Here is a 24273-nt window from a genome sequence, read left to right on the forward strand (position 1 = left end):
TATTATATTAGTGTTCTACAAATATTTTTAGAATGAATTTACCAAACTCTCATTTTCAAGTAGAAAAGGGTCTTTTAGTACAGAAATATTAAAAAATAGTTTTGGAAAAGAACGAAAATCCTAACGGAAATGTTACCAAATGCAAACTAATGAGCATGAAGTGCATCTAACAGCCGAGGGCAGTACTGTCTTTCTACTTTCCCTTTTTCTTCAGTTAAGAGGGCAATATTGTCCTTATGAGTGCTCTAGTGCCTTTCCAACGGTCGTTGCATATTTAACCAACAGAAAGACATTTCCTCCATTAAAAATTTAAAGTGGCCATTTTAACGCTACTTTCGTGGGAACAAAAAGGGAACTCCCAAAGAGAAAAAGAGAAAGATAATATAAACAAGGCACTTGTACGGATTCCAGTGGAAGTATGGATGGAAATGATATGTGGAAACATCACGCTCGAAAAGCCATTTGAATTCAAACCTAAGCGCTCAAACGTCGCATCGTCCACTAGTTCTTGTGAAGCGAAGCCTAACGGTCACCTGCTTGAGGTTCTCGCAGCGTTCGAGCTTCAGTGTTGGTGACTCCCCAGACACAAATCTTTCAGGGTGTTCTCTTGGATCTCTCCTTGTGGTTGTTGTGTCTGTTTCGGAGCTTGGGTTGAGAGAATCACAGAAATGGCTAAGCCCACATACGAGGAGATGCGGCGTAAGAGATTGGAGGAAAACAAAAGAAGGATGGAAGAACTCAACCTCACTAAACTTGCTCAGAACATCAAAAGCTCCAGTCCCAAGCCCTCACCGGTTCCAACCCCTTTCTATCCTTCTGTTATTATCCAAAAGTTTCTTTCCATCACTAACTCTGATGTCTCCTGATGATTCCATCCGCAGATGAAGAAGCCAGGAACGCCAAGAACACCTCGCCTTCAAGTTGATTCCTCTCTCGTTAGAAGGTCTAGCCGTGTCGCAAATTTGCCTGCTCCAGTCTACAAGGAAGTAGGTTTTGAGTAATTTTTTCCTCTCTAGTTTCCTTTTAGGTTTTGATTTCAACTGGTTTTCGGTACTCTGCTTGGTCTGATTTCTTTGCGAACTCCCTCATCGGAAATGGTTCTCTGTCAGGTAACTAATGAATTTTTTGAGAGACCGGCTAGAAGGTTTGTATTTTCTTTGTTGTTTCCCTTTGAGCTTCCATTTCGTGTATATTTCCACAACGTTTTGTTTATTTTCTGTCTTTGTGCTGCTGCTGCTGCTGCTGCTGCTTCTGCGTTTTGTTAGAACCTTCAACTACAAACGTAGGGATTTAGCCAACAGAGTATATGCTCCAGATGACGCTAGGCAAAACGCCATAGAGAAAGCAGAAGAACTGCAGTCAAGTTTAGACCCAAGTATTCCAAGCTTTGTCAAGCCCATGCTTCAGTCACATGTGACTGGTGGGTTTTGGTTGGTAAGCACACTCAAAGTTCTGATTGTTGATTAGCAATAAGTTTGTTCCATTTATGGTCTATTATGCATAAAAACAATGATTCTGTCTCTGCTTTTCCCCTGTTTCTAATCTGGTTTGTTCCCCCCCCATGATTCAACTGTAGAAACAACCAATACTCCACACCTTCTTGTATCAAGAAGCTACTGTCAAATTCCTGATCAAAACTAGTGTTTGTATTCAACTACAGGGTCTTCCAACCCAGTTTTGCAGAACTTATCTTCCCAAACGTGATGAACGACTGATTTTGGAAAATGAAAATGAAGAAGAATATGAAACATTATACCTCGCTCCAAAGACTGGTCTAAGTGCAGGATGGAGAGGGTTTGCTATTACACATGAATTAGTTGATGGGGATGCGCTAGTTTTCCAGCTGGTCAAGCCTACAAAGTTCAAGGTGATGTGTTGGATGAGAATTGCATTGTTTTTATGTTGCCTTTCCTGGAATAATGTACCTTTCCATCATTAGGTTAGACTAGAGCTTACAATATATTGCCACCTTACCCATGAGATGATGGACATTACTTGATATGGTAATCCAATTAGAAATCAAATGTTAAAACATTACACTATTATAGCAATGAGAATTTATAGTTGCATTTGGTTAATAAATGTGAGTTTGGTTTGATATTTTTTCTTTTTTGGGTAAAAGATCAGGTATATTGATTAAAGGATAAAAAAAAATGTTACATCCAAAATATTATATGAACATTACCCTTACTCTACACAGGGCCTCCCTTCAAAATTTCAGAACGAATGTCTTAGTCTACCCATAGTGTCCATCTCCATTTCATTCCTTCTAGCCAATGACAAATTTTGGACTATTAGCGATGTTTGCTCCTTTGTGTTGAACTGAACTTGCAAGATAGCTTGCCCTAAAACAATGAGTGAGCATTCAAATATGGTTGTAAAGTACCAACGTTGAAGCACAAACCAAGGCATTTCCTTTTTATTCACCAATACCACTACCGCTTCTAAGTCTGTTTCCACCCATACCTTTTTCCATCCTTCTAATTGTCCTTCCTCCAATTCTTGTTCCAAAGCTTCAAATTCTGCTTCAAAACTTGATTTGACACCAAGAAAAATTTATAGTGCTTGATCATCTAGTTGTTTAGATTTCTAAAAATCCCTCCAGCCCAAATACTGCCTGGATTACCCATCCAACTCCCATCCACATTCAACTTTAGTCATCATGTTGTCACTATCACTTCAAGTCTTCTGGCTCTAAGAACAGCAGTTTGTGAGACAAAGAATTGTTTTTCACTTTGATGCAATCTCAAGTGAGCATCGTGAGAGATCTCAAAAAATATCTCGCTTTTTTGGTTAATCGAGATGAGATGGGAGTCGAGTTCTATGAAATAGGATATCTCGTCACAAGATCTCGCCTCTATATCATGTAATCTCGTACAAGAATTTGAGTCTTGGCTGGAATATTTTGGATTCAGCTGGATTTCAACTTCCAAGCACCTTTAACTCATCTACAACATCAAATTAACATCATTCAAGCCCATTTCAACTAGGTCTTCAACAAAGGTAAGGTTCTTCCCCAAATAGCTTGTTCTATAATCAGTGTGTGAGTGTAGTGTAAATATATGTTGATCTATTAGCTTTGATTTACACTTTCATAGAAGCAAATTTAATTTTCTGTTATCTACTCTTGTGAACTTATGACTAATGGATTATGATTTATGACTTACTAGTTACTAAAACTTCTAATGGTTGTAAAATGTTGAAGACATTTAAGTTCTTTGATGTATTTGATAGTTGATACACTAGCTTTTCATTTATATGCATTAAATGTTCTACATTGCATGTTGTCTAACATTGCATTATCCAATCCTGCAGCATTTTGATTTCACACATATGGTTGATTTAGAAGACATGCTTAGGGTTATTTTCTCACAAATCCAAGACTGCTAGTGTATTCAAAAGACCTTAAATAGGCTAAATATCAAATTTCAGCCCAACCGGGACCCTAACACCCACTGAAATGGGCCACCGAGTTGATGTAAAAAAAATCACACATTTCGACCAATATCTCAATATCTCGGTCGAGATCTCAGTTTTTCAAGGTGGCAAGATCTCACTCAAGAGTGAGATTGTCTACCATGCTAGTGAGTGAACTCTTAATTTGTTTGAGCACCTATGTATTTGGATATGCCTAACCTTCATGTCTTCTTTGATTTCTTTGCAACCTATGTAGGCCACTACGATGAAACCTTTCAGCCATACTTGTCGTAACTCACTTTGCTTCATTTGTCTCTTCCACCAATCATAGAGACCCTCCCATTGAATCCAAAAATTTGCTACCACCTGCTGCCAATCTGCCATATCTGACTGCTAAATGGACAACCCACCATTAAGTGATCCATGCCTTCCTCTGTTACACTACAAAGCTCACACCCCAACGCCAAATGCACTCCCCTACGTTTAATTTCAGCATTCGCCAGTAATTTTCTTCTTGATCAGCTTCCACCTGAACATTGATTGACGCTTTGTCTTCCAACACACCCCAACGCCAACGCACTCCCCTACGTTTAATTTCAGCATTCGCCGGTAATTTTCTTCTTGATCAGCTTCCACCGGAACATTGATTGACGCTTTGTCTTCCAACACACCCCAACGCCAAATGCACTCCCCTCGTTTAATTTCGCATTCGCCGGTAATTTTCTTCTTGATCGCTTCCACCGAACATTGATTGACGCTTTGTCTTCCACACCCCCACGCCATGCCTCCCCTCGTTTTTTCGCATTCGCCGGTAATTTTCTTCTTGATCAGCTTCCACCGGAACATTGATTGACGCTTTGTCTTCCATACCATGTTACCCCACTTGACCTTGGGATATCCCAACAGTGCACTTTTTATACCAAATAACAGGCTGAGATTTAAAGTTTGATTTCAAATTTGAAAAGTCCACAATAGCCTTGTAGTTCCTTTGCTTTCTCAGCCAGTTATTTGGTATATATGTGCACTGCTATGCTGATGTTTTTCCAGTTTCATGCCGTCTTAACTGTAAATTGCCCATCATTGGCTGAGTTGCTGGTGATGATTGTCAAGCTAGCAAAACCTTTTTTTAGAGAATGATATCTCTTAGAATCTTTTTTATTTTTTTTTTGTTATCTAAAATAGAAAATCTAAAAAAAATTAATAAGGGAAACTTCATAAGATAAAATAAGTTCCATTATGTGTTTTGTGATTCATGATGTTATCTTTCCTTTCAAAAGTCATATTGGAAAATCTTTATACCTACAATTAGGAAATTGCTTATTTCAGGTCTTAGGCCATTTGTTTTTCTTTCTCTATTTCCAGGTATACATTATAAGGGTTTATGGATCAGACAAAGCTGATGAGAGTCCAGATTCTACTACTTAGATAGTTGTGCAAGTCAAAATCTTCATGTAAGTAATCTTCTTTCTTTCCGTTTTGTATCCTCTAGATCACTTGTAATATGCAAAAATATAGATAACAAAATCATAGGTGGCCAAGTATCTAATTTGTATGGCCAAAGAGAACACATTGTTCATAAAAGAAGAATTCTCTTTATTTGAATTTCTAACTAGGTCTTGTAGTCCCTTCTCTTGCTCTTTGTGGGAGAAATCCATTCTTACCATTTGCCCACTTCAGACACTTCTTTGGGTTCTCCAAGGGTTTGGTTTGGTTTTTGAAACACTTCTCGGGGTACCACTGTTTGTGATATGGTTGGCAAGTTGGTGTTTAATGCATTGATCAATCACTCTTAGAGGGAATGCAATTTCAAGAGATGGACCTCCAACTCCAGGTTTTTTGATTTGATTTGGAGAGCCATATGCTTCGATATTTCAATTAGAGTGCATTTGCTTCAGTGTTGTGCAATTAATTCGCAGCACTGAGCTGCCATTGGTGAAGATCACTTTGCTCAACCACCTGTACTGAAAACCCAAAGAAAAACAAAATGGATAGTTGAGATCAAATCTCGACTACCACTTCAGATTTAGACCGTAGGCAGCTGAGTGCTGCGCAGTAAATTTCTAAAACTATTGTTGTCTGCTAAGGTTTAGGTTCCTAGCTTTTGCTGGCTAATAGCTATAATCTCCTCCCCCCCCTTCTAACCTCGCTTTGCTTTCTTGTACATTCTTTCAATCTACTTTTTATGGGGTTTTGGTAATGAATTTATTCATGCATACAAAAAAAAAAAAAAATTGCTAGTTAGGACAGTTTGCAAGTGCTATGGTATGTTCTTGCCATGTCCAATGGTTGACTTCCGGGCAGGGATTGCTAATCATTAGGCTATTTATGTTTACAACATCAGTTTTAAACTTTTGGTGTAGCGGAATCCAATATTTGTTGAAATTTAATATGAAAACATTTTTCGTTCACAGTTTTGAATGTGCATGTTCAACATCAAATGCAGTCAGGTTGGCATAAATATTCATCGCGACAGACACATATCATGTTCTGCCATGGAATGTGGGTAATGGAAATCTCAGCTCAATAAGCCAAGACATAATCAATTGGGATGTTATTTTCTGGTAAAGGCACTGTACTAGTGGAGCTCTTCTGTAAATCTTTGTAGGCAACTCATGTAACTGAATTTTCCTATGTTTACTGTTTCATATACCTATGTAGCTTATTCAATTTTTATATTTTTTGGGTTATAGACTTTGCTTCACTCCTGGGCATTAAATGCGCAAGACGGTCAAACAAAACAGTTTTGACCAATATTTCAGAATTTCAGTCGAGATTTCAATCTTGACCGAGATTTGCTTGACGGTCATGCGCATTAATGACTAAAGCAATTTAGGTATAGCCCTCTCTAATCTCTCCTCCCACCTGCTAGACAAGACAAAATTGCCCTTCTAGGCCTTTTTGTCAACATTTGCTCTTCTATGCCACCTGCCCATTTATGGTTTTCTGAAGAAGTTCACTGGCATAGGCTATTTATAGTGTTCTAACGCTTACCAAAAAAATATATATATATATATATATATATATATATGGTGTTCTAAAGACTTGAGGGGCTTCCAGCTAGACTGATAGAGATTGAAAGCCAGATGATATTAATCTTGTAATTTATTTTAGTTATAAATGTGGCAAGGTGCATAGAACAGAGACCCTTTCCCCACTTTGATTTTGCAAGTTTATATTAAAGTCAAATGTGAAGAATTTCAGAGACTACAATTCTATATAGAATATAGAATTTCACAGAGAGAAAGCTGGCATAAACAGCTGGATCGGACGATTTAAACCGCCCGAAATCACCGGACCCGAATCAAACAACATTCTTCTGGAGTCGGTGTCGGAAATGACCTCTATATTCTCTTCCTATCATCCAAACGGCACTTACGCCTCATTTTCCTTTTCGGTGCCGAAAATTTCGGACTAACTGTCCTGCTGTAGCTGCGTTTTCAGTTGTTAACAAGTCAAAGGAAAAGTGGTGGGGCCCAGTGTCGTAAGTCCTAAGCGTAGACTAGATGTAGGGCACCGGACGCTAAGGACTTGGAAGGACTTAGATGCCTTAGGGTAGTGGGACCCACAAGCCCAATAAGAACCAAACACGTCACTATCCATTATTCGCATTATTGTTGCGCACATCTTTTAATTTTACTATTCGAAATATTCCCCCACCCCGTCCGGCACTTTCTTCTTGACGCGTAAACGTTGAGGCGGAGACCACCGTGTTGACGCGGCGGTCCCATTTTCACGTTCTCTCCCACCCCCAAGAAATCGTCTTAATACAAAATTAAGGAAATAATCCTTCGTTTTATTCGTTAATACTTTATAATTATAATTATTAAATCCTCCCCACCTAACCAAACGGAAAATGTTGCCAGCCTGCCTCTCTCCTCTGTCAATCCAACTTATAAAACAAACCAGCCGGCGTTCTATGGTGCGCCATAGTGCGCTGTGTCTACGCAAATCTTGTAGAAAAGAAAGAAAAAAAAGCCGGCCCCGAGAAGCACGCTAAAATCCGGCTCTAATTCGGGTTGAAACGAGGGGTGCGTGGTTGACATGTCAGCAAAGAGAACACATGAAAGAAAAGGGAAGCAACAGCTCTCATTTCGCGTCTTCTACCTCTCACTCTCTCTCCATGCTCTGTCTCCAATGGAATTTTTGCAGGGCGCCGGGATCCGCGTCGTCTCTCGATTCCTGCAACAAATTCGCTTCATCATTGTTCCTCTCTGTCGCCTCTAATTTCTGTGAGAATTCTTAAAATCTCTCCATTCACTTATTTTTCAATTTTTCTTCTTCTTTTTCTTTTTTGGCATTTCTGATCATCTACTGTTCTTAGAGCTCGATTTTAGGGATTCGTTGAAGAAAAATCTTGTTTCTATAGATTTCATCTTGTCCACATTGTCTTCCGTGATTCGTGTTTCCATTTATAAGTTTTTCTTGATTTTCGGGTTTGAAGATCCGAAACGTTCAAACCTGCAGTTTTTTCAGTATGTTATTTTTCCTTCGGTTGACTAAATTTTCTTTATTGAAGAAACTCACGATAATGATAATGATGAAGAATTATGAGGATAATTCAGTTGCTTACCTGCTCCAGGTTCCAATTTGTTCGGTTTGATTGAAAAACAACGAATGGAGGAGTAAAGGAAGATTTCATTCTCTGATAAGTAGCTCTTGATTCAAAAATTTGGGAGGAAAACAATGTCGACGAGGAGCCACCGTCAGATGGTGCCACTGGCGGTGCTGCTCAAGCGTGAGCTATGCCATGAGAAAATAGAGAAACCAGATATCGTACACGGTCATGCTAACCAGAGCAAGAAAGGGGAGGATTTCACATTATTGAAGACGGAATGCCAAAGAGTGCCTGGAGACGGATGTACAACATTCTCGGTTTTTGGTGTATGTGATTCTTTTTCTTTTTCCTTTTTTTTTTTTTTTTTTTTTTTTTTTTCTTTTTTTAAAACACGTCCAATTGATGGGATTTTTATGGACTCAATGAAAGTGTCTTCAACTTCAATTTTTCCTCTGTTCGCTCTTATCAGTAATTGATAATACAGATTATGATTAATGAGTTGAGAGCTATATGTTGAAGCTCCCAAGTGTCTACAGAAGTAAATTCCGGAGATCTCAAAACATAAGTGATGTGAAAGTGTTACGCTATAATGTTGTAGTGTAGCCTTAGGTCCTGTAAATGATCCACTGAATGTAATAGATTTTGGCACTTCAGTTCAGGAACTGGATAATGTTCAATGCCATTTTTCCATGAATCTTTTGCCTTTTTTGTGAATTTTTTTTCTTCCACTTATTAGCATGTAATGCAATTTTTGCACCTTCTATCCTTTTCATGAAAGTATCAGATGCAAAAATATTGAGAGCCATGAATCTTGTGAGTCAGGGAGATGCCAAGTTCCATTTGGAATTCTTTCGTCTTGCAGGAGGTCTATATTTGATTTGCACTGTTTGTCCATGTCCATCATCCTGGATCTCTATCTTTTGCTTTTCCTTTCTTCTTCTTCTTCTTCTTCCTCCTTTATGCCTTTTCTTTTCCTGAAACCTCAAGCATGTGTATTAACCTAACCAGTGATTCATATTTTCCATTTTGCTTGTTTGGGGTCCACTGCAGTTGCCATCAATGACATTTTTAATCTAGAGCTTCGATGGCGTTTGAAATTGTTGGAGTCCAATTTTATGGCCGAAGCAATAAGAGTTTATGATTATCTGTTATGCTGACACAGGTTCTGTTTGTTGTGCCAGTCAATCATGTTTTGGCTATCACACTGGTCATAGAATGAGGTTATGAGGTTGTGTTCTGTCGCTGACTATTTATCTGCAGTTCAGATTTCCAGTTTTGTGCCATGAGTGCAAGAATACGTACAGTCATCCAACAACATAAAAGAAACCTGTGTAACATAAAAGGGAATAGAAAAGACCCAAGGATAAGGAAAAAATACAGTCTCACTAAGTGTTAGCCTTGGAAGGATCACAGCTTTACTGTTGCAATCAATTGGATTTCATACTGAAATGAAGCTCTGATTCTTGAAGACATATTTAGGTGACACCACATGAGTGTCCAACCTAATTTGAAATTCTTCAAGGAAAGACCTGGTGCTTTTTCTCCAATTTGGTCTTACCACCAGCGAGACAAGTCTCAAGAAGCCGAGAGTTTTCATGGCTGGATTAACTATTAAGAATCCATTTTGAAGTATCTCTCGCATGACAATAATGATGCATCTGTTGTCAATCTCTCAAATGTAGTAGATTCTTATTCCAATGGACAGTTGAACTAGGATTTTTGTTATTCCTAGAGAACTAGATTTTTTTTTTTTTTTTGGGGGGGGGGGGGAGTGGTTTGCGTTCTTGTTATCATAGTTTTATTACATTTGTTTTGGTTTTATTATTTTTTCCCCAATGTAGTTGGTATACCCTTATCGAAGTGAAGTTTTAACTTTATTTCTCTATTTTTGAAACACAAAAGCTATTCTTGTTGGGATGTCTAAATGGTGTGAACCATTCAGCAAAAAGCATTTGGATGGAGGCATCCAGAAATTATCAAACCTTTCTGCAAAGATAAATTTTATCTTTTTTGAACAAATTCCAAACTTTTGAGGACTCAGAAACATTTGAGGCTTGCTTTGCTGGAAATTGCAACGGATGCCTTTAGTATTCTTTATTTGAAAGGAACGCTGACTATGTTTCAGTTGTTAGCTTGAATCTGTCACACTGTCCCATCAATTACATTTCCTACAAAATAGCTAATTGGTTCAATGGTATACCTGTTGTTTTCAATTTTATGTTATTTTTGGAGTAGAAATTCTGAGAGTTGATTAAGACTACATGATTTTACTGGAAATTGGGTTGGATGCCTTTTGCATTCTTTATTTGAAAGGAATGCGGACCATATTTCAGTTATTAATTTGAATTTGTTGTATTATCCCATCAATTACATTTCCTACGATATGGCTAACTGTTTCAATATGTACCTGCTGTTTTCAAATTTATGCCCATTTTTCTTGGTAGAAATTATGCCTACTGATTAGAACTACATGACTTTGCAGCTATTTGATGGACACAATGGATCTGCTGCAGCTATATACACAAAGGAGAATCTCCTAAACAATGTTTTGGCTGCTATTCCTTCGGGACTTAGTAGAGATGACTGGTTAGCAGCACTACCGCGGGCATTGGTTGCAGGTTTTATAAAAACTGACAAAGATTTCCAAGAGAAAGGTATGAATTGTGTATTAGGTATAACTAGTGTAGTTGGGAGTCTTGGAGATTTGGTTGAACTGTATAAAATTTAGTTAAAAAGAAATGGAAAAGTGTCTGCAGGAGGTAAAGTATGGACATAGTGTCATTTGAAATCGTACTGATGGGTCATTCTTTAGCATCATCTCTTTCACTTAAACTGATCAGCAGTGCTAAATTCTTCGCAAACATAATGGACATTTCTGCAGTATCCATTTTTACAATAACTTGAAATTATGAAATATCTCTCGTTTGACATGAAAAATAACAGGAGATGGTAATCCTCAATTAATTCCATCAAATCCACTTCAAATTTGCATTGTTGTAAGACATTTTTATAGGTCAATCCATATTCTGGATCAGAAAAGAGAATCAACTCAGCCTTTGTTTCAAGGCAGGTCATCTTCCTCCTTGCGTGTGGGGTAAACAAATAATTTTAGGCTTGGATAGAACAGAACTGGCTTACAAGCTCCACCTGAAAAGGCAGTCTTTAAGATATTAGCAATACTAAGATGGATTTTGGACTTGCATCATGGGAAACATTTCTTCTGTATCTATCTTATTTTTGCTGATTTATTTTATTGTTCCATTACCTAAATTTATTTTGAGATCCTGATAAATACAAATTGATTGGTTTCTTCTTCCCCAGCACAAACATCTGGAACAACTTGCACTTTTGCTATTATAGATGGATGGGTCATAACTGTTGCATCAGTGGGTGATTCCCGTTGCATACTTGAATCTGCTGAAGGTGTTGTCTATTCTTTGTCAGCAGATCATCGGCTTGAATGCAATGAAGAGGAGTAAGTTGTGAATCAAGATCTCTAGCGTTTCACTTAAATTTTGGCATTTCCAATGGGATTCACTTTTCTTGCATTACAGAAGGGAGCGTATTACTGCCAGTGGCGGTGAGGTTGGTCGGCTTAATACTGGTGGTGGTACCGAGGTTTGTTCTTGAATCCTATTTTTCCTTTAATTCCTTTTAAGTTGTTCATTTCCTGGAACTCTTTGTGCCTACTGAATTCATTATGGTCTACCAGTCAGTCACTTTACTGCAATTTCCATGACTTCATTTCGTTACTGAATTTCGGGAATTTTATCGAATATGATAGAAGATGAATGATCAAAAAACTTATGAACCATCAACTTTAACAAGGGAGAGGTGAACAAGCAATGTACGTGTGAAAATAGACCACTATGACATGAAGGAACCATAGCAATGTCTTGAAACTGTGGGAGAGCTGAGCAACAATCATATATGAGAATAGACCACTATGACATGAAGGAATAGCAACGACTTGGAACGTGGTAGTTGGTTCACTGCTCTATTTATAATGCAGTACGGCATCCTGATAGGGCTTTAAAAAGTTACCTACAAAAGATTATTTGTTGTAGCAACATATAGCCAGGGGTGTAAATGGATAACCGAAATCCGCTTCCAAATTCACATTTATTAGGCGATATCTTGAAATATGTGACTATTTTTCTAGATTTTTTACTAAGAGAACTATCAAAGTTGTTAAATTCTTAAATTTCAAACCTAGCCTCACAAATAAAATGATAAAGATGTCAACAGCTGGTCGAAAACTAGTATTCAATTTGTATTCATGCCCATTTAGAAGAATCTACTTAAGAAAATAACTATTCAATTATCATCCAAATCCGAATAAATCCGTCCGAAAACCAATAGGTTATACTCCCAATCTGTCCGAATATATGGTATCACCACCATCCAATCTGAATCCGATCCATTTACACCCCTACTGATATAACCAAATATAGAAACTCTTCACCATAAGAATCTTCCTCTTCTCCCAAGATCGAATAAGATGCACAACTGAACTAAACCAGTAATGCGCTTTATCCAGTAGATGAAAAAGGTTTGGAAAGAAGAGCTAAGTACGAGCTGCAGTATCCCAATGGATGAATATGTGGGTAATATTTGTCTATCTTCTCCTACTTGTGATTCAAAATTCATCTATGAGAATGCAACAGCCTTCATGCCTTTTTAGCTATATTGGCACATTGCATGAATTAGTCCTTCCTAGATCCTGACACCCACCATGTGTTAAACTAGGCCATTGCTTTTTGTGATTGTAAAAGCTTGGGTTGCTAGCATGAAGGCCTAAGCTCATCTCCAAGAGTCCAACCCTACCAGGACCTGCAAACACAGGTCTCTACACTGGAGATGACCCTTAACCACTGAATTTGAAACTACAGACAACAGAATTGATCTACTCAAGTCTTGATGAATTGCTCCAGCAAATGACTAGCAAATGATTCTGGGTTACTGACTCTGACTTTTTTTAATGCTGTCTGGTAGTAATTGTTCTCTATTTCACTGTAGCCAGGATTTGTATTCCAGTGCTTTGAAATTTCTAGCTGTTTGGCATGAATTTGGAATTTGTATTGGACAGCTTTGGAACGACAAAATTGTCTACTCAAATGTAGTCTTTTGTCATCAATGTGTAGCTGTCAGAACATTTTGGTAATCCATCCGGATTATGGATTGCCATAAGTGCACTTCTTCTTGATTTTGGCTGCTGTTCATTTGTTTTTAGTTTCCTTGAGATCTTATCAGTTGGATTGGGAGCAATCTAAATGTGGTGAACCATGGTTTCTGTGGCCAATTTGTCCTTCCAATTTGTTGACTGATGAGCATGCAGATCTAGGTTCACTAGGGAAGGATCTGACCTCATCATGGTAAGAATGATGACAGAGTTGCGACATTAGGTGATCGATAGGACTTCTTATTTAATTCAGACAGCTCCTTATGTTCCTTGGTTCTATGAAGTTGAACTTCAATGGATTTTGCAGGCATAAGTGGGTAGCATTGTAACCCACTGTCATTGGACTGAAATTGTTTAGCTTGAGGGAATATCATTTCATTTTATTGTAGCTGACTTGCTAATGGGGGACAAAATAGAGTAGAAAGAAGGATAAAGAAGACAGGGGGAAGAAGGGAAATCTTAGAAGAATTAGTCTTGAAGAAGAGGGAGAGAGAGAAGAACACTCATAAGAAAAAAAAGAAGAAGAAAAGAGGAGAGAAGGGGGGTTGCAAACACACAAAGCTCAAGCTTCAATTCATTTTTTCTATTCCATGCTCAATAAGCTGATTACAAGTGTTTAAATAACAAAACAAACATACTTGATACGAAAACAACTATAATAGGACTCTTGGTAATTTAAAACTAACTAAAACTTATCCTAAATATCCTACCCAAATAAAAACTTTGATTACATGATTATCCCGATAATAAATAACAAAATTCTAAATTATCTCTAGAACTCCCACAAAAACAGTTCCTATTTTATCTCCTTGCAAGCTGGAGTTTGGGCCCACCAAATTTGAATCTATTTCCATGCAAGCTGGACTTGGGGCCCACCAAATATGAAATTATCATCTAGGTTACTGTTCATACTACTGTAGCGTGAACAGTAACTTCTAGTTGTGCTGCATCACTTGCATTGCAGATCTGACTACAAATGAACTTAAATATGTTCACAAGTTTCCCCCACTATGTTGCACATTGGTTAGTAGGTTGAGTGATCATTAGCTGTATGGCTGTCTTTTATCTTTCTGAAAGTATTGATTCTTCAAGGCTTCATTACCCTTAGCTACCATATGGTCAGAAAGTAGCTTGCAATCAAACTTGTCATAAATTGGATTGTGGAGTCTGTCCCACCTCATAAAGGCGGCAAGGTTGTCATGTTACTCAGGAAAATATAACTCCATTGTTTATCTGGGTTCAAAAACTTGACATGGATGACTTGGTGGAGGATGTGCAAGTGGTTGCAACTGGGGATTAAATGTAGCCTGATCAATAATGTACTCTATAAATGATGTAATCTATTGGCATGTATTTTTTTATTCAAGAAAAAGGAGAATTTACCATCTGTTTTACATTGAAATCTAACGGAAGCAAAGGAGGATAGTGATTGTTCAATCCTAAAAATTGTCTGTTTCTCTTTCTGTCTCCCCTCATTTATAATTTATCTAGGATATACCCAATGTACTTAAGAAGAAAATTCTCGTGATTCTGGTTTGAAACTGTTTTACGTTTTTGAATGCTAACCATTTAGTGAAACTATTGTACCTTTAAGAATGCTATGTAGACTTACTGACTTTTGTTCTTATGGTAGAATTGTTTTTAATGAAGCATGTTGATTTGATGGAGGCTTCGAAAGTTTATTGTCAATGTCCAGCTAATAATCACCCATCACGGGCATATATTTGAACAAGATAAGTCAAAGAATCAACACTCTCTTATATCACACAATTAAACAAGGAAGTGGAAAAAATATTAGGCCTTGAAACTGGATCCTGTCTAATGATTAGCTATAAACTTATTTAGCTGACATTCTTTCTGATATTCTGCCTGTATAAACTTTTCTATGTTTTATGGATGTACTATTTCTCGCATTTATAATAACTTAATGTTATTCTTTTTGGTTCAATTGATAGTATTTAATTTATGTAGCTCCAATTCTACAGATTGGCCCTCTGAGGTGTTGGCCTGGTGGTTTGTGTCTTTCAAGATCCATCGGTGACATGGACGTAGGTGAATTCATCATTCCTGTTCCCTACGTGAAGCAAGTGAAGGTGCTACTATTTTTTCTATGTGCCATCATTGATCATACTGCTTTATTTTATTCTTTAACTTTTCATCCATCAACTTTCATACTTTATCCATTAAAACCCTAGAATCTGAAATTTTGCAGGACAGGTTGGCATTTTATGCACAATCGATGTTGAATCACCATTCTAATCTTGGTCGTCTATTAACATTTTATTAAGACCTTTTGAAATTTCTCATATTCATTTTCTGCTCTTATAGCTTTGCTTGACCCCTGTGCCTGATCGTCTGATAGAATTGTCATTCACCAAGATATTGTCCTTTGGCCTCATATTCTATTTTTTGAATCTTATTACCTCAAGAACAAACATTACTCCAAATGGCATTGCTGTGTCTTAAAAATTTCTTTGGCCCTCAATCTAGTTCTTGGGAAAGTAGATCTCCATTCTTTCTTTTATCAGTAAACAACTTCAGTATACTGACTATGGTAGCGACTTTGGCCTGGCTTCCTGGTGGAATATCACTTGTCATTGCAACTTTACAGTTCTATGCATATGAGCATTTGACTCTATGTATTTGAAGCTTTCTTGTTACCGTATAAAATTCACATCCTTACCATTGCAAATAACAGAGCCACACTGCCTTTTACTACATATCTAGTCAAGTCCAGCTCTCACTTTTATTTTTTAAATATTGATTAAAGGTAATATCCATATTTTGCTAACTTTATCCTTGATTAGATATGATCGAAGGCACAAGAGCAATAGTGGACAAAAGTCTGTATTTGCAACAATTTGATATGGATATTCAATTCAGATTCAAAAAGACATGCCTGTTTGCCAATGTCCAATATTATCTGCTTTTTCATCTGGTCAAACACATCTAAAATCTTCTGTTGACCTCAGCCTCACTCCCCAGCTCTCTTAAAGCAGAAGGAATTTTAATCCAAGAAGATTATTTTAGCTTTAACATATCGTAGATTTGAAAGTTTAATCCAACTTGTAGCTCTGTTTGCTTTATGTAGGACTGCTAATTCTTAATGATTAGCCACATTAGTTTGTTCTTACATAGCTCCATCATCTTAACTTATATCATTGCTGTTGCAGCTGTCTACTGCCGGAGGTAGGCTCATCATCTCAAGTGATGGTGTTTGGGATGCCATGTCATCAGAAGTGACTTTGAATTGTTGTCGTGGAATGCCAGCAGATGCTGCAGCTGAGCAAATTGTTAAAGTAAGTTCTGGCCAGTTGGTGTACGTATGTCCTTACTGATAGTTGTTGTGACTTTCTGCTTTGGACATACTTAATCATCTCTTATATTCCATGGCAGGAAGCTGTACAAGACAAGGGTCTTCGTGATGATACGACATGTATTGTGGTCGATATAATTCCTCCAGAGAAAACTCCTCATTCAGCTCCTCCAAGGAGATCAGGGAAAGGGGTCTTCAAGGCCATGTTCCGGAAAAAATCATCAGAGTCATCATCTTATACAGGAGAAGAGTATTCAGAACCAGATGTGGTTGAAGAGATATATGAGGAAGGTTCTGCTCTGCTTGCAGAAAGGTTTGTGTTTTACAGATAATTGTTAACAATCATTTTGAATCCTTTAATTTTAGATAAAGGTGAAACAGTCTCTGTTAGTCAACTTTTCTTGCTTTATTGTTTCTATAATTGTTCCATGATCAACAATTTGTGTTGACATCACGAAAAGAAAATGACAAGAATCTAGACCTATTGACTAAAGAAACATCTACTTTGGTTTGCAGGTTTGATACAGAATATCCTCTGTGCAACATGTTCAAGTTGTTCACGTGTGCAATTTGTCAGGTAGAGATGAAACCTGGAGCTGGCATTTCTGTACATGATGCTTCATTAAATCCTAGAAAAGTCCGTCCTTGGGATGGCCCTTTCCTATGTTCAAGCTGCCAGTCAAAGAAAGAAGCCATGGAAGGGAAGAGACAATCAGGAAGAGGTACAATGACCCTCTTGGCCTACATATTGTGAACTATTCTTTTCAATATTTTCTTCTTACTAATTTAATTTTTTTTTCAGGTGCTAGAATTAATCATGAAAGTGACTAAAAATTTCCTCAACAGCATAGTGGAAGTGACTTGCAATCATCCTCAACAGCATTGTCATGATCTTGTGATTACCTTGGCACTGACAATTGTTTCAAAGCTAACTGGAAATGTGGGATTTGAAGCCTCATTCCAAATATTAACTTTGTTCATTTTCAAGCCAGGAGATTTAGATTTCAACTCATTATGACATTCACTTCAGGTGCTACTGGAAATGTATTGATTCAAAACAGTGTCAAGAGTTGAAGCTTCCCTGTTTAGCCAAAAACCCACAACATGATTTGGGGAATTATTCAATGGGTTGATCTCCTCACTTTTGAGGGCTTCATTGTTTTGGTGAAATCACCAATACCTTAGAAGTGTATAAGATAAACCCATTTGTCAATTTGTTGGGTTCACTTCCATTGTATATTGGTCCATTTTATACATTTATCCTGAAAGAAAGCATTTTCCCTGTAATATTATACACGAACGAATACATTGTAGATCTGGACTTGAACAATTCAGATCATGTGATACTGACTACTGAGAGCTTATGAGTCCAACTCTCCTTTGAGCTTAACCGTTTTTGCTTCGTTCTTCTTTTTTTTTTTTTTTTTTTTTTTCCTCGTGAGAAAGTAGACCTTTTTTTCTTGTGAACAATTCCGATCATGTTATAATAGAGTTCATGAATCCATTTTGTTCTTCTACCAAAAAAAGAATCCATTTTGTTCCTACTACTCTTACATGCTTATACAAGTGCGATCTGACCGTCGGAACGCCGCACCGGATTCCATGAGAAGTTTCACAATGTAATTTTTCTTTTCTTACTATCATTTAATGTAAGCTCCTTTTCCAAAAACAAAATTATAATTAGGGACAAATGTTACTCAGTTACACACGCTAAAAATCTTTATCATTATCTTCCAAGTTTGTTGTAGTGGGCCTTGTGCTGTCCTTGAGTTCTGTTTGCTTTCTAAAAAACATAATAGAATTTGAAATAGTTTCCTTTAGATTAGTTGACCAAAAACTAGACGGCTCAATACCATTAATATGAATTACTCCAAAAGTTATATATATGTTGCCATAAAATTTTGTACGATCTCTGGAAGTCCACAACTTTAGAAGAAAAAAAAATGACTTGCAAAGCTCACAATGTTAGAGAACACGTATGGGTATTTATAGAACTTATAAATACGATGTTACCTTAACTGTGTAGTAATGAAGTTTGAACGGAACTCTATAATTATTACTAGCTTCTTTGGGGAACAATCTTATCCGTCAAGAGAAAATTACTTGAATTGTAGTTGTAGAGTCCAATTTGGACTCTAAGAGCAATTTTAAAACTATCTGACTTGATCGGAATCATTATCCTATCTTTAAGGAGGTTAGATACAATTTATATATAGTTGTAAAATTCAGATACAATTCAAACTATCCGACTTTGTAAGACCCTTATCCCTATCTTTAAGGAGGTTAGATACGATTCATATGTAGTTGTACAATTCATATACAATTTAAACTTTTCGACCTGATCGAAATCCTTATTACTTGTAGTTGTATACGTTATTTAGTTCGTTCGCTTTCATATGTTTATTTGTGGTTCGACTAAAGTTGTGATTGATCCGATTTTTCTTTAGTCTATCTAAATATGTCTATTAAGAATCATCCATAACATGCATATAAACTTAAGAGAGAAGTGCAAATACAAAAACAAAAGGGTTCATACTCAAAATTTTTGTAATTGCATAAATTTGACAAAAGAGTTTATCTACCCATTATATTTACTTTAAAAAATAAAATCAATATGGAAAAAATGGCAAGAATATGGTGCATTATAAGAAAATTTTATAAAAAAATAGAAAGGGCTAACAAAGTGTACCTCCGCCTCTGTGAGTCTGTGCATAAATTTGAGTGTATGCCAAAAGTTTGAGTGTATGTTTTGACACGTGGCTTAAGGACCACATCATGTCTGTCACGCTTATCCAAATTAAATCTATAATCTGTCAACTTCTTTTGATGGAATAAAGAAAAAGATTCTTTTAATAGTTTTGTGACACGTGGCAAGTCGTCTGTTCTTCTGACGCTTGAACAATTGTAGAAATGCTTGGATCACGAGGCACACTGCTTTGGATGAATAATTGAAAACAGAAAACAAAATAGCTTATAAGTTATAACTATTCAATAATGTTTTCTAATATTAATTCTGAATTAGGAAGATGGTCCCTCACAGTGTTACTGTTACCCATAGACAAACAACAACATGAGAAGGTCGTGTCAGTGAGATGGACTCCACATGTTCATAGAAAAAAGGGGGGGAGGGGGGGAATATATATATATATATAATTTATAGTTCTTAAATAACCCTTAATTTTTTGATTTTATACAATTAAATTTTAAATCAAACCAATCTTTTTCTTCTCCCATGAATACTTTTTGTCATTAATCAAACTAGTCAATCTTGAAGGCCCATAAACCCAGGAGAAAAGTAGATGTACCAAAAAAAAAAAAAAAAAAAAGAAAAGAAAAGAAAAGTAAAGAAAGGTATGGAGGGATGGATTTTTTTCTATATATATATATGGGAGCAGGGGAAAAGGGGAGAGAGGAATTATTGTACGTATCATCATGAAAAATTCAATTTTTGACTTCTTCGCTAAGAGGTGTTAATCTTTTTAATCAACTCAACTTTTGATGATTATTTCCTTCTTCTTTTTCTTTCTTCTTCTTCTTCTTCTTCTTTTTTTTTTTTTTTTTTTTTTTTTTGTACTGACATTTTTTTAATACTAGAAATTTAATGTCATCCGCAAAGGTCGAACCCATTACTTCTCCACTGAGAAGTATGGATCTTGTACAGCATTGGCATTATTTCCTTATTTTTGATACCTCTTCATAAGAGACTACTATTATTTATAAGATGATGAAACATAGAATATATATGATCCATTGAAGTTTGGAACAACTTCTTTGAACTAACATTTTGTATACAAAAAATAATGTGATGCATTAGGGTTTAGAAGGAGGGGCTTGATATCCTTTATATAAATAAACTCATTAGATCATCCATCAATATCTAACGGTCCCTATTAACCCACGCTAACCAGATCATATAAGATTTTTAGTAACTATATATTACTCATATCATGTTATGATCAAAATATTAGAGGCACAGTATAGACATATCAATATCAAACAATAAGATACAGATTCACAACTTAATATAATCTTATATCAAAAACACTTGCCGTATAAAACAAAAGAAGTGAAAACAAAACAGCACGAACTAGAATGGGGTGAGTTGAGGTGTACGTATAAACAATACTTTTTCTTAAGGTACATCACAAGAAAGAAGAAAGCAAAACTTAAAATTTTCACTTTTTACAACACAATTTTTTCTTATTAAAACCAGAGAGAAAGACCTATTGTTTAATCTTATATATTCCTAAACTCGTATGAACACCTCTATCAGATCGGCGCATGCACGTGATCCATATTTAAGTTTCTACCGGCATATACCCCACTTAGGAACAATCAATGTATATATAATCGATATTATCATTAGCTTCATCCGATGTGGTACTAAACAAATATGGTAAATTATATTAGATAACTATACATATTTGCCAAATTGCCGTAATGCTTGGATTAAAATCTTTACATCTGAAAGGGTCTTTTAGAGTATGACTCAAACAAGATTCCTAAAATAAAATAAGAAGATATAGTTTTAATGTTTTTAAAACTTATCTAAATAATATATTATATTATGGCTAAAGTGTAACCGACCATATTCACTGTCATATTTGTTAAATTAAATCTAAATTGTTCAATAAAATTCCTATGTTTTCTCCTATTATTTATGAGTTAGTTAAGTTTAACTTAATATCACCGATTGTCAATTTTCGTTGGCGATAACATTTCTTCCTCTGTTATTTTTTTTAATTTTTTTTTTAGGTTGATTCGGGCCCGCTCGTGCGTACCTTGATTACATTATCAGGTGAACATTGTTTAATTTACAAAATGTTCAAAATGTTATGGTTGTTATAGACATATGTATTATTAGTGCTAAATAAAAGGGGAAAAAAAATTGCCAACGCAGAGCTGTTCTAGTGGTGAAAGAGTGAAACCAACCTCTTAGTAAAAAAGTTGTGGTCTGACTCTTGTTAAGGTATATAATATCCCCATTCTATGGCTTAATAATCCCCTTTGTACAAAAAGGAAAAAAAAAAAAGGAAAAAAAAACTACATTTTTATCCTAGATTTTAGTTAATTTTCTAAAATTCCGTCTCTAGAAACTTACTGTTTGGTTACATGAATCCAGAGATTTCAAATATTTGAATTCATGAATCTGAGAATTATACCCCTTTGGTTGTAAAAATTTATAGATTCATGAAATCTAGATATTCACCTTTATGGGTAAGGGGTGAAATCCAGAGATTTCAAAAAAACTATACATTTGCAAATTTACAAAAATCACGTCGATCAAATAGTTTTTTTAGAATGAATCCACATATTTCATTCCACAACCAAACATCTAATTTTATAAATTATAACTCCATAGATTTGAAATATCTAGATATTTGAAATCTCCAAACTCATGTAACCAAACAGGCCCTAAATTGGTTTTATCATTTTTTTTCCTTAATTGTGAATAGTCATTGATACCCTCACGAGAGTCTGAGTCAACCACGGAAGAGAATTTGCCTTTTTTATTCGGAAACAAAATATTTCTTGCCTTCCAAACATAGGTAAACGACTAGGCTGAGCTGAATGAGATCAAACGGTAGGGACGGCGACGGACCAAAATATCATCGGATTTTAAATTCTAAAAATTCCAGTTGCGTATGTGCTTATCAAACTCTTAACGGGTATGCCACGTAATCATCTTTTCCTAGTTTAAAATTGAAAGTTAATCGAATTTTTTAAGTCCGAACTACCCCTGGTGTTTTTCGATTTTGACTTATTTCTCCTTCTTAAAGAGTTTAACTGCAACAACAATTTATTTCTTTTGCCGTTCCCTTCTCGCTTTGGTTTGTTGTCTGTGAGAGTTCTTTCTTTTGGATGGAAGGGCAAGCTTCCATGAGAAAATTGGCGGCTTCGGAAGAAACTGTCTATCACGAAACCCTAAGACCCTTGCAGGCCTAGAAGCCGGAGACGACGACGAAAAAAAAAAATGTTTCCCTGGAACTTTGCTAAAACTGCAGACGAGATGTTCAATCGATGGGCCGTCAAGCGGTTCTGCCAATTTCTCTTGAAGAAGAAATTGGGGCAGTTATTTCTGGGTGATATCGACCTTGAGCAGCTCGACGTGCAGCTTGGTAAAGGCACCATCCAGCTCAACGACCTCGCCCTTAACGTTGATTTTCTAAACCAGAAGGTGCGTCCCTAATAATTTATTGTTTGTTGGTTCAATCTTCTGCAAATTAATTCAGATAAACTCTTAAAGAGTCCTTTTTTTGGTGGTTTGTGAGGTGGGGGTGGTTCTGCGGAACACGTAACTGGTCATAAACTTAGATTTTTCCGTCTGGAAAAAAAAAAAAAAAAACTTGCATTCTCTCTGTAGTTTTCCTCTGAAATATTGTTGCTTCAGATATGGGCTCTGCAGGCTTGATTGCTCGACCGAACAGGAAGTACTGTTTTGAGTTCTAGTACCAACTTTTATTAGTGACTAGGTTCGTTTTAACAATGGTTTATGTAGAAGCTATTCTAGTGTTTTAAGCGGAAGCGTGGTGGTCGGGGCAATCCTTGAATTAGTGAGCCAATTTGGGTAGCTTTAGTGTTTGGTTGGATGGTCTGTGGCACTGGTGTTTCAGTTTGTAGACCTACGACACAAATTCGTTTTTATTTCCTTAGTGACGTTTGCCTCAAAGCTATTAGGGGAATCGGACACTGTGTCCTTGCCATGCATTTCTGGAGCTATAATATCCTTGATTTTGCAAGATTTAGAAATTAAGGTTAATCAAAGTTAGGAAAATGTCAAAGGGGGGGGGGGGGGGGGGGGGGGGGGGGGTGGGTGCACTTTGAAATTTCTGCTGTGAACTGTTAATGAGATCAACAACTAAAGATTGGCACCGTGACATCTTGACGAAGCCCAAACAAGGGGGATTTGAAACTAGAAAATAGAAAAAAATACTGGATAACAAGGACTACTTAACAGTCAAAGAAGATCACTTAACTCTGGTCTGTTGAGGACTCTTACCTAAGGATGTGACATTTTCACCAGTGGAGGAGTTCAACTCCAAATGTTCCTCACTTGACACACCCAAGAAAAAAAGAAAAAAGAAAAATGGTGTACCCAATGCACGGCCCCACCATTGGATGGTGGGGGGAGTTGACTTGAACACAATTTCTAGGGTGCAATGCAGTTACCATGCAATTGCACCAAGGATTTCCCTCCACATGGCTACCTAAATCCTCAGTCTTTTTGACCAGGAAAAAAACCCCTTGTCTCTTTTCCAGCCAAAAGAATGATATATAGAGGAGGAAGAGCCTTGGGGTGCCTTGAGAACAATAAAAAAAACATTGTGGAAGAGCTGTCACATGTAATGACTGCATTTATCTCCCCACTTTGAAGGAATTTTTCCTCAAGCTGCTGCTGCTTTTTCATATCCTTTTGTTTATCAATGTTTCATGTGCTTCATCAACCACATTTCGATTTTGACCCTGGTTTTGACCATGCTCGAAAGCAAAAATTTTGAACGAAACGGTTGGCTTTAAAGGCCACATAGCCAAATTAAATCCTGAAACTTCTTGGGCACCATAATTGAGACTGTGTGACATAATGGAACCTTGGATTTTAAGTTGGTGTACATGCTGGATACACTCTCTAGTTGGTAGTGTAAGCTATATGCTTACGTTAACATGTAGTTGACATAATGGAACCTTGGATTTTAAGTTGGTGTACATGCTGGATACACTCTCTAGTTGGTAGTGTAAGCTATATGCTTACGTTAACATGTAGTTGACATAATGGAACCTTGGATTTTAAGTTGGTGTACATGC

The 24273-nt window shown here is 36.6% G+C and overlaps 3 protein-coding genes across 6 annotated transcripts in view; all 3 read left to right on the plus strand.

Moving 5' to 3' along the window:
- The first annotated feature begins 357 nt into the window (after positions 1 to 357).
- On the plus strand, positions 358 to 6345 carry LOC149017986 (B3 domain-containing protein At3g19184-like). Of its 3 annotated transcripts, none has more exons than XM_089152312.1 (7): positions 359 to 794; positions 882 to 986; positions 1110 to 1144; positions 1266 to 1434; positions 1661 to 1867; positions 4780 to 4868; positions 5829 to 6345. In XM_089152312.1, the coding sequence occupies exons 1-6, from the start codon at positions 669 to 671 to the stop codon at positions 4840 to 4842; spliced, it is 705 nt and encodes a 234-aa protein (XP_089008438.1). In that variant the 5' UTR covers positions 359 to 668; the 3' UTR covers positions 4843 to 4868; positions 5829 to 6345. The 3 variants fall into 3 exon arrangements, with proteins under 3 accessions (XP_089008437.1, XP_089008438.1, XP_089008439.1); XM_089152313.1 differs by having other exon boundaries at positions 360 to 794; positions 5861 to 6345; XM_089152311.1 differs by lacking the exons at positions 4780 to 4868; positions 5829 to 6345 and having other exon boundaries at positions 358 to 794; positions 1661 to 3513.
- A 1016-nt stretch (positions 6346 to 7361) lies between these two features.
- LOC149017987 (putative protein phosphatase 2C 12) lies at positions 7362 to 17836 on the plus strand. Of its 2 annotated transcripts, none has more exons than XM_089152314.1 (10): positions 7362 to 7646; positions 7997 to 8298; positions 10455 to 10626; positions 11294 to 11447; positions 11527 to 11590; positions 15140 to 15247; positions 16328 to 16453; positions 16551 to 16783; positions 16987 to 17192; positions 17273 to 17836. In XM_089152314.1, the coding sequence occupies exons 2-10, from the start codon at positions 8101 to 8103 to the stop codon at positions 17299 to 17301; spliced, it is 1290 nt and encodes a 429-aa protein (XP_089008440.1). In that variant the 5' UTR covers positions 7362 to 7646; positions 7997 to 8100; the 3' UTR covers positions 17302 to 17836. The 2 variants fall into 2 exon arrangements, with proteins under 2 accessions (XP_089008440.1, XP_089008442.1); XM_089152316.1 differs by lacking the exon at positions 7362 to 7646 and adding an exon at positions 7656 to 7889.
- A 4428-nt stretch (positions 17837 to 22264) lies between these two features.
- The window catches only part of ATG2 (autophagy 2), a 33613-nt gene continuing 31604 nt past the window's right edge, over positions 22265 to 24273 (plus strand). The window contains 1 exon segment of the mRNA XM_089152317.1: positions 22265 to 22648. Coding sequence (XP_089008443.1) covers positions 22445 to 22648 — 204 coding nt within the window. The 5' untranslated portion in view covers positions 22265 to 22444.

This window comes from Hakea prostrata, chromosome 4 (assembly GCF_041222555.1).
Source record: "Hakea prostrata isolate BN-2017 chromosome 4, UWA_Hpros_2, whole genome shotgun sequence".
NCBI lineage: Eukaryota > Viridiplantae > Streptophyta > Magnoliopsida > Proteales > Proteaceae > Hakea > Hakea prostrata.

What these genes read in the sequence shown, in the direction of transcription:
- LOC149017987 (XM_089152314.1), top strand. Translation starts at nt 8,101, where the DNA reads ATGTCGACGAGGAGCCACCGTCAGATGGTGCCACTGGCGGTGCTGCTC. An exon ending in CAACATTCTCGGTTTTTGGT is followed by an intron (nt 8,299 to 10,454) that starts GTATGTGATTCT and finishes ATGACTTTGCAG; the next exon opens with CTATTTGATGGACACAATGG. An exon ending in ATACTGGTGGTGGTACCGAG is followed by an intron (nt 11,591 to 15,139) that starts GTTTGTTCTTGA and finishes CCAATTCTACAG; the next exon opens with ATTGGCCCTCTGAGGTGTTG.
- LOC149017986 (XM_089152311.1), top strand. Translation starts at nt 669, where the DNA reads ATGGCTAAGCCCACATACGAGGAGATGCGGCGTAAGAGATTGGAGGAA. An exon ending in TTTGAGAGACCGGCTAGAAG is followed by an intron (nt 1,145 to 1,265) that starts GTTTGTATTTTC and finishes GCGTTTTGTTAG; the next exon opens with AACCTTCAACTACAAACGTA. An exon ending in TGACTGGTGGGTTTTGGTTG is followed by an intron (nt 1,435 to 1,660) that starts GTAAGCACACTC and finishes ATTCAACTACAG; the next exon opens with GGTCTTCCAACCCAGTTTTG.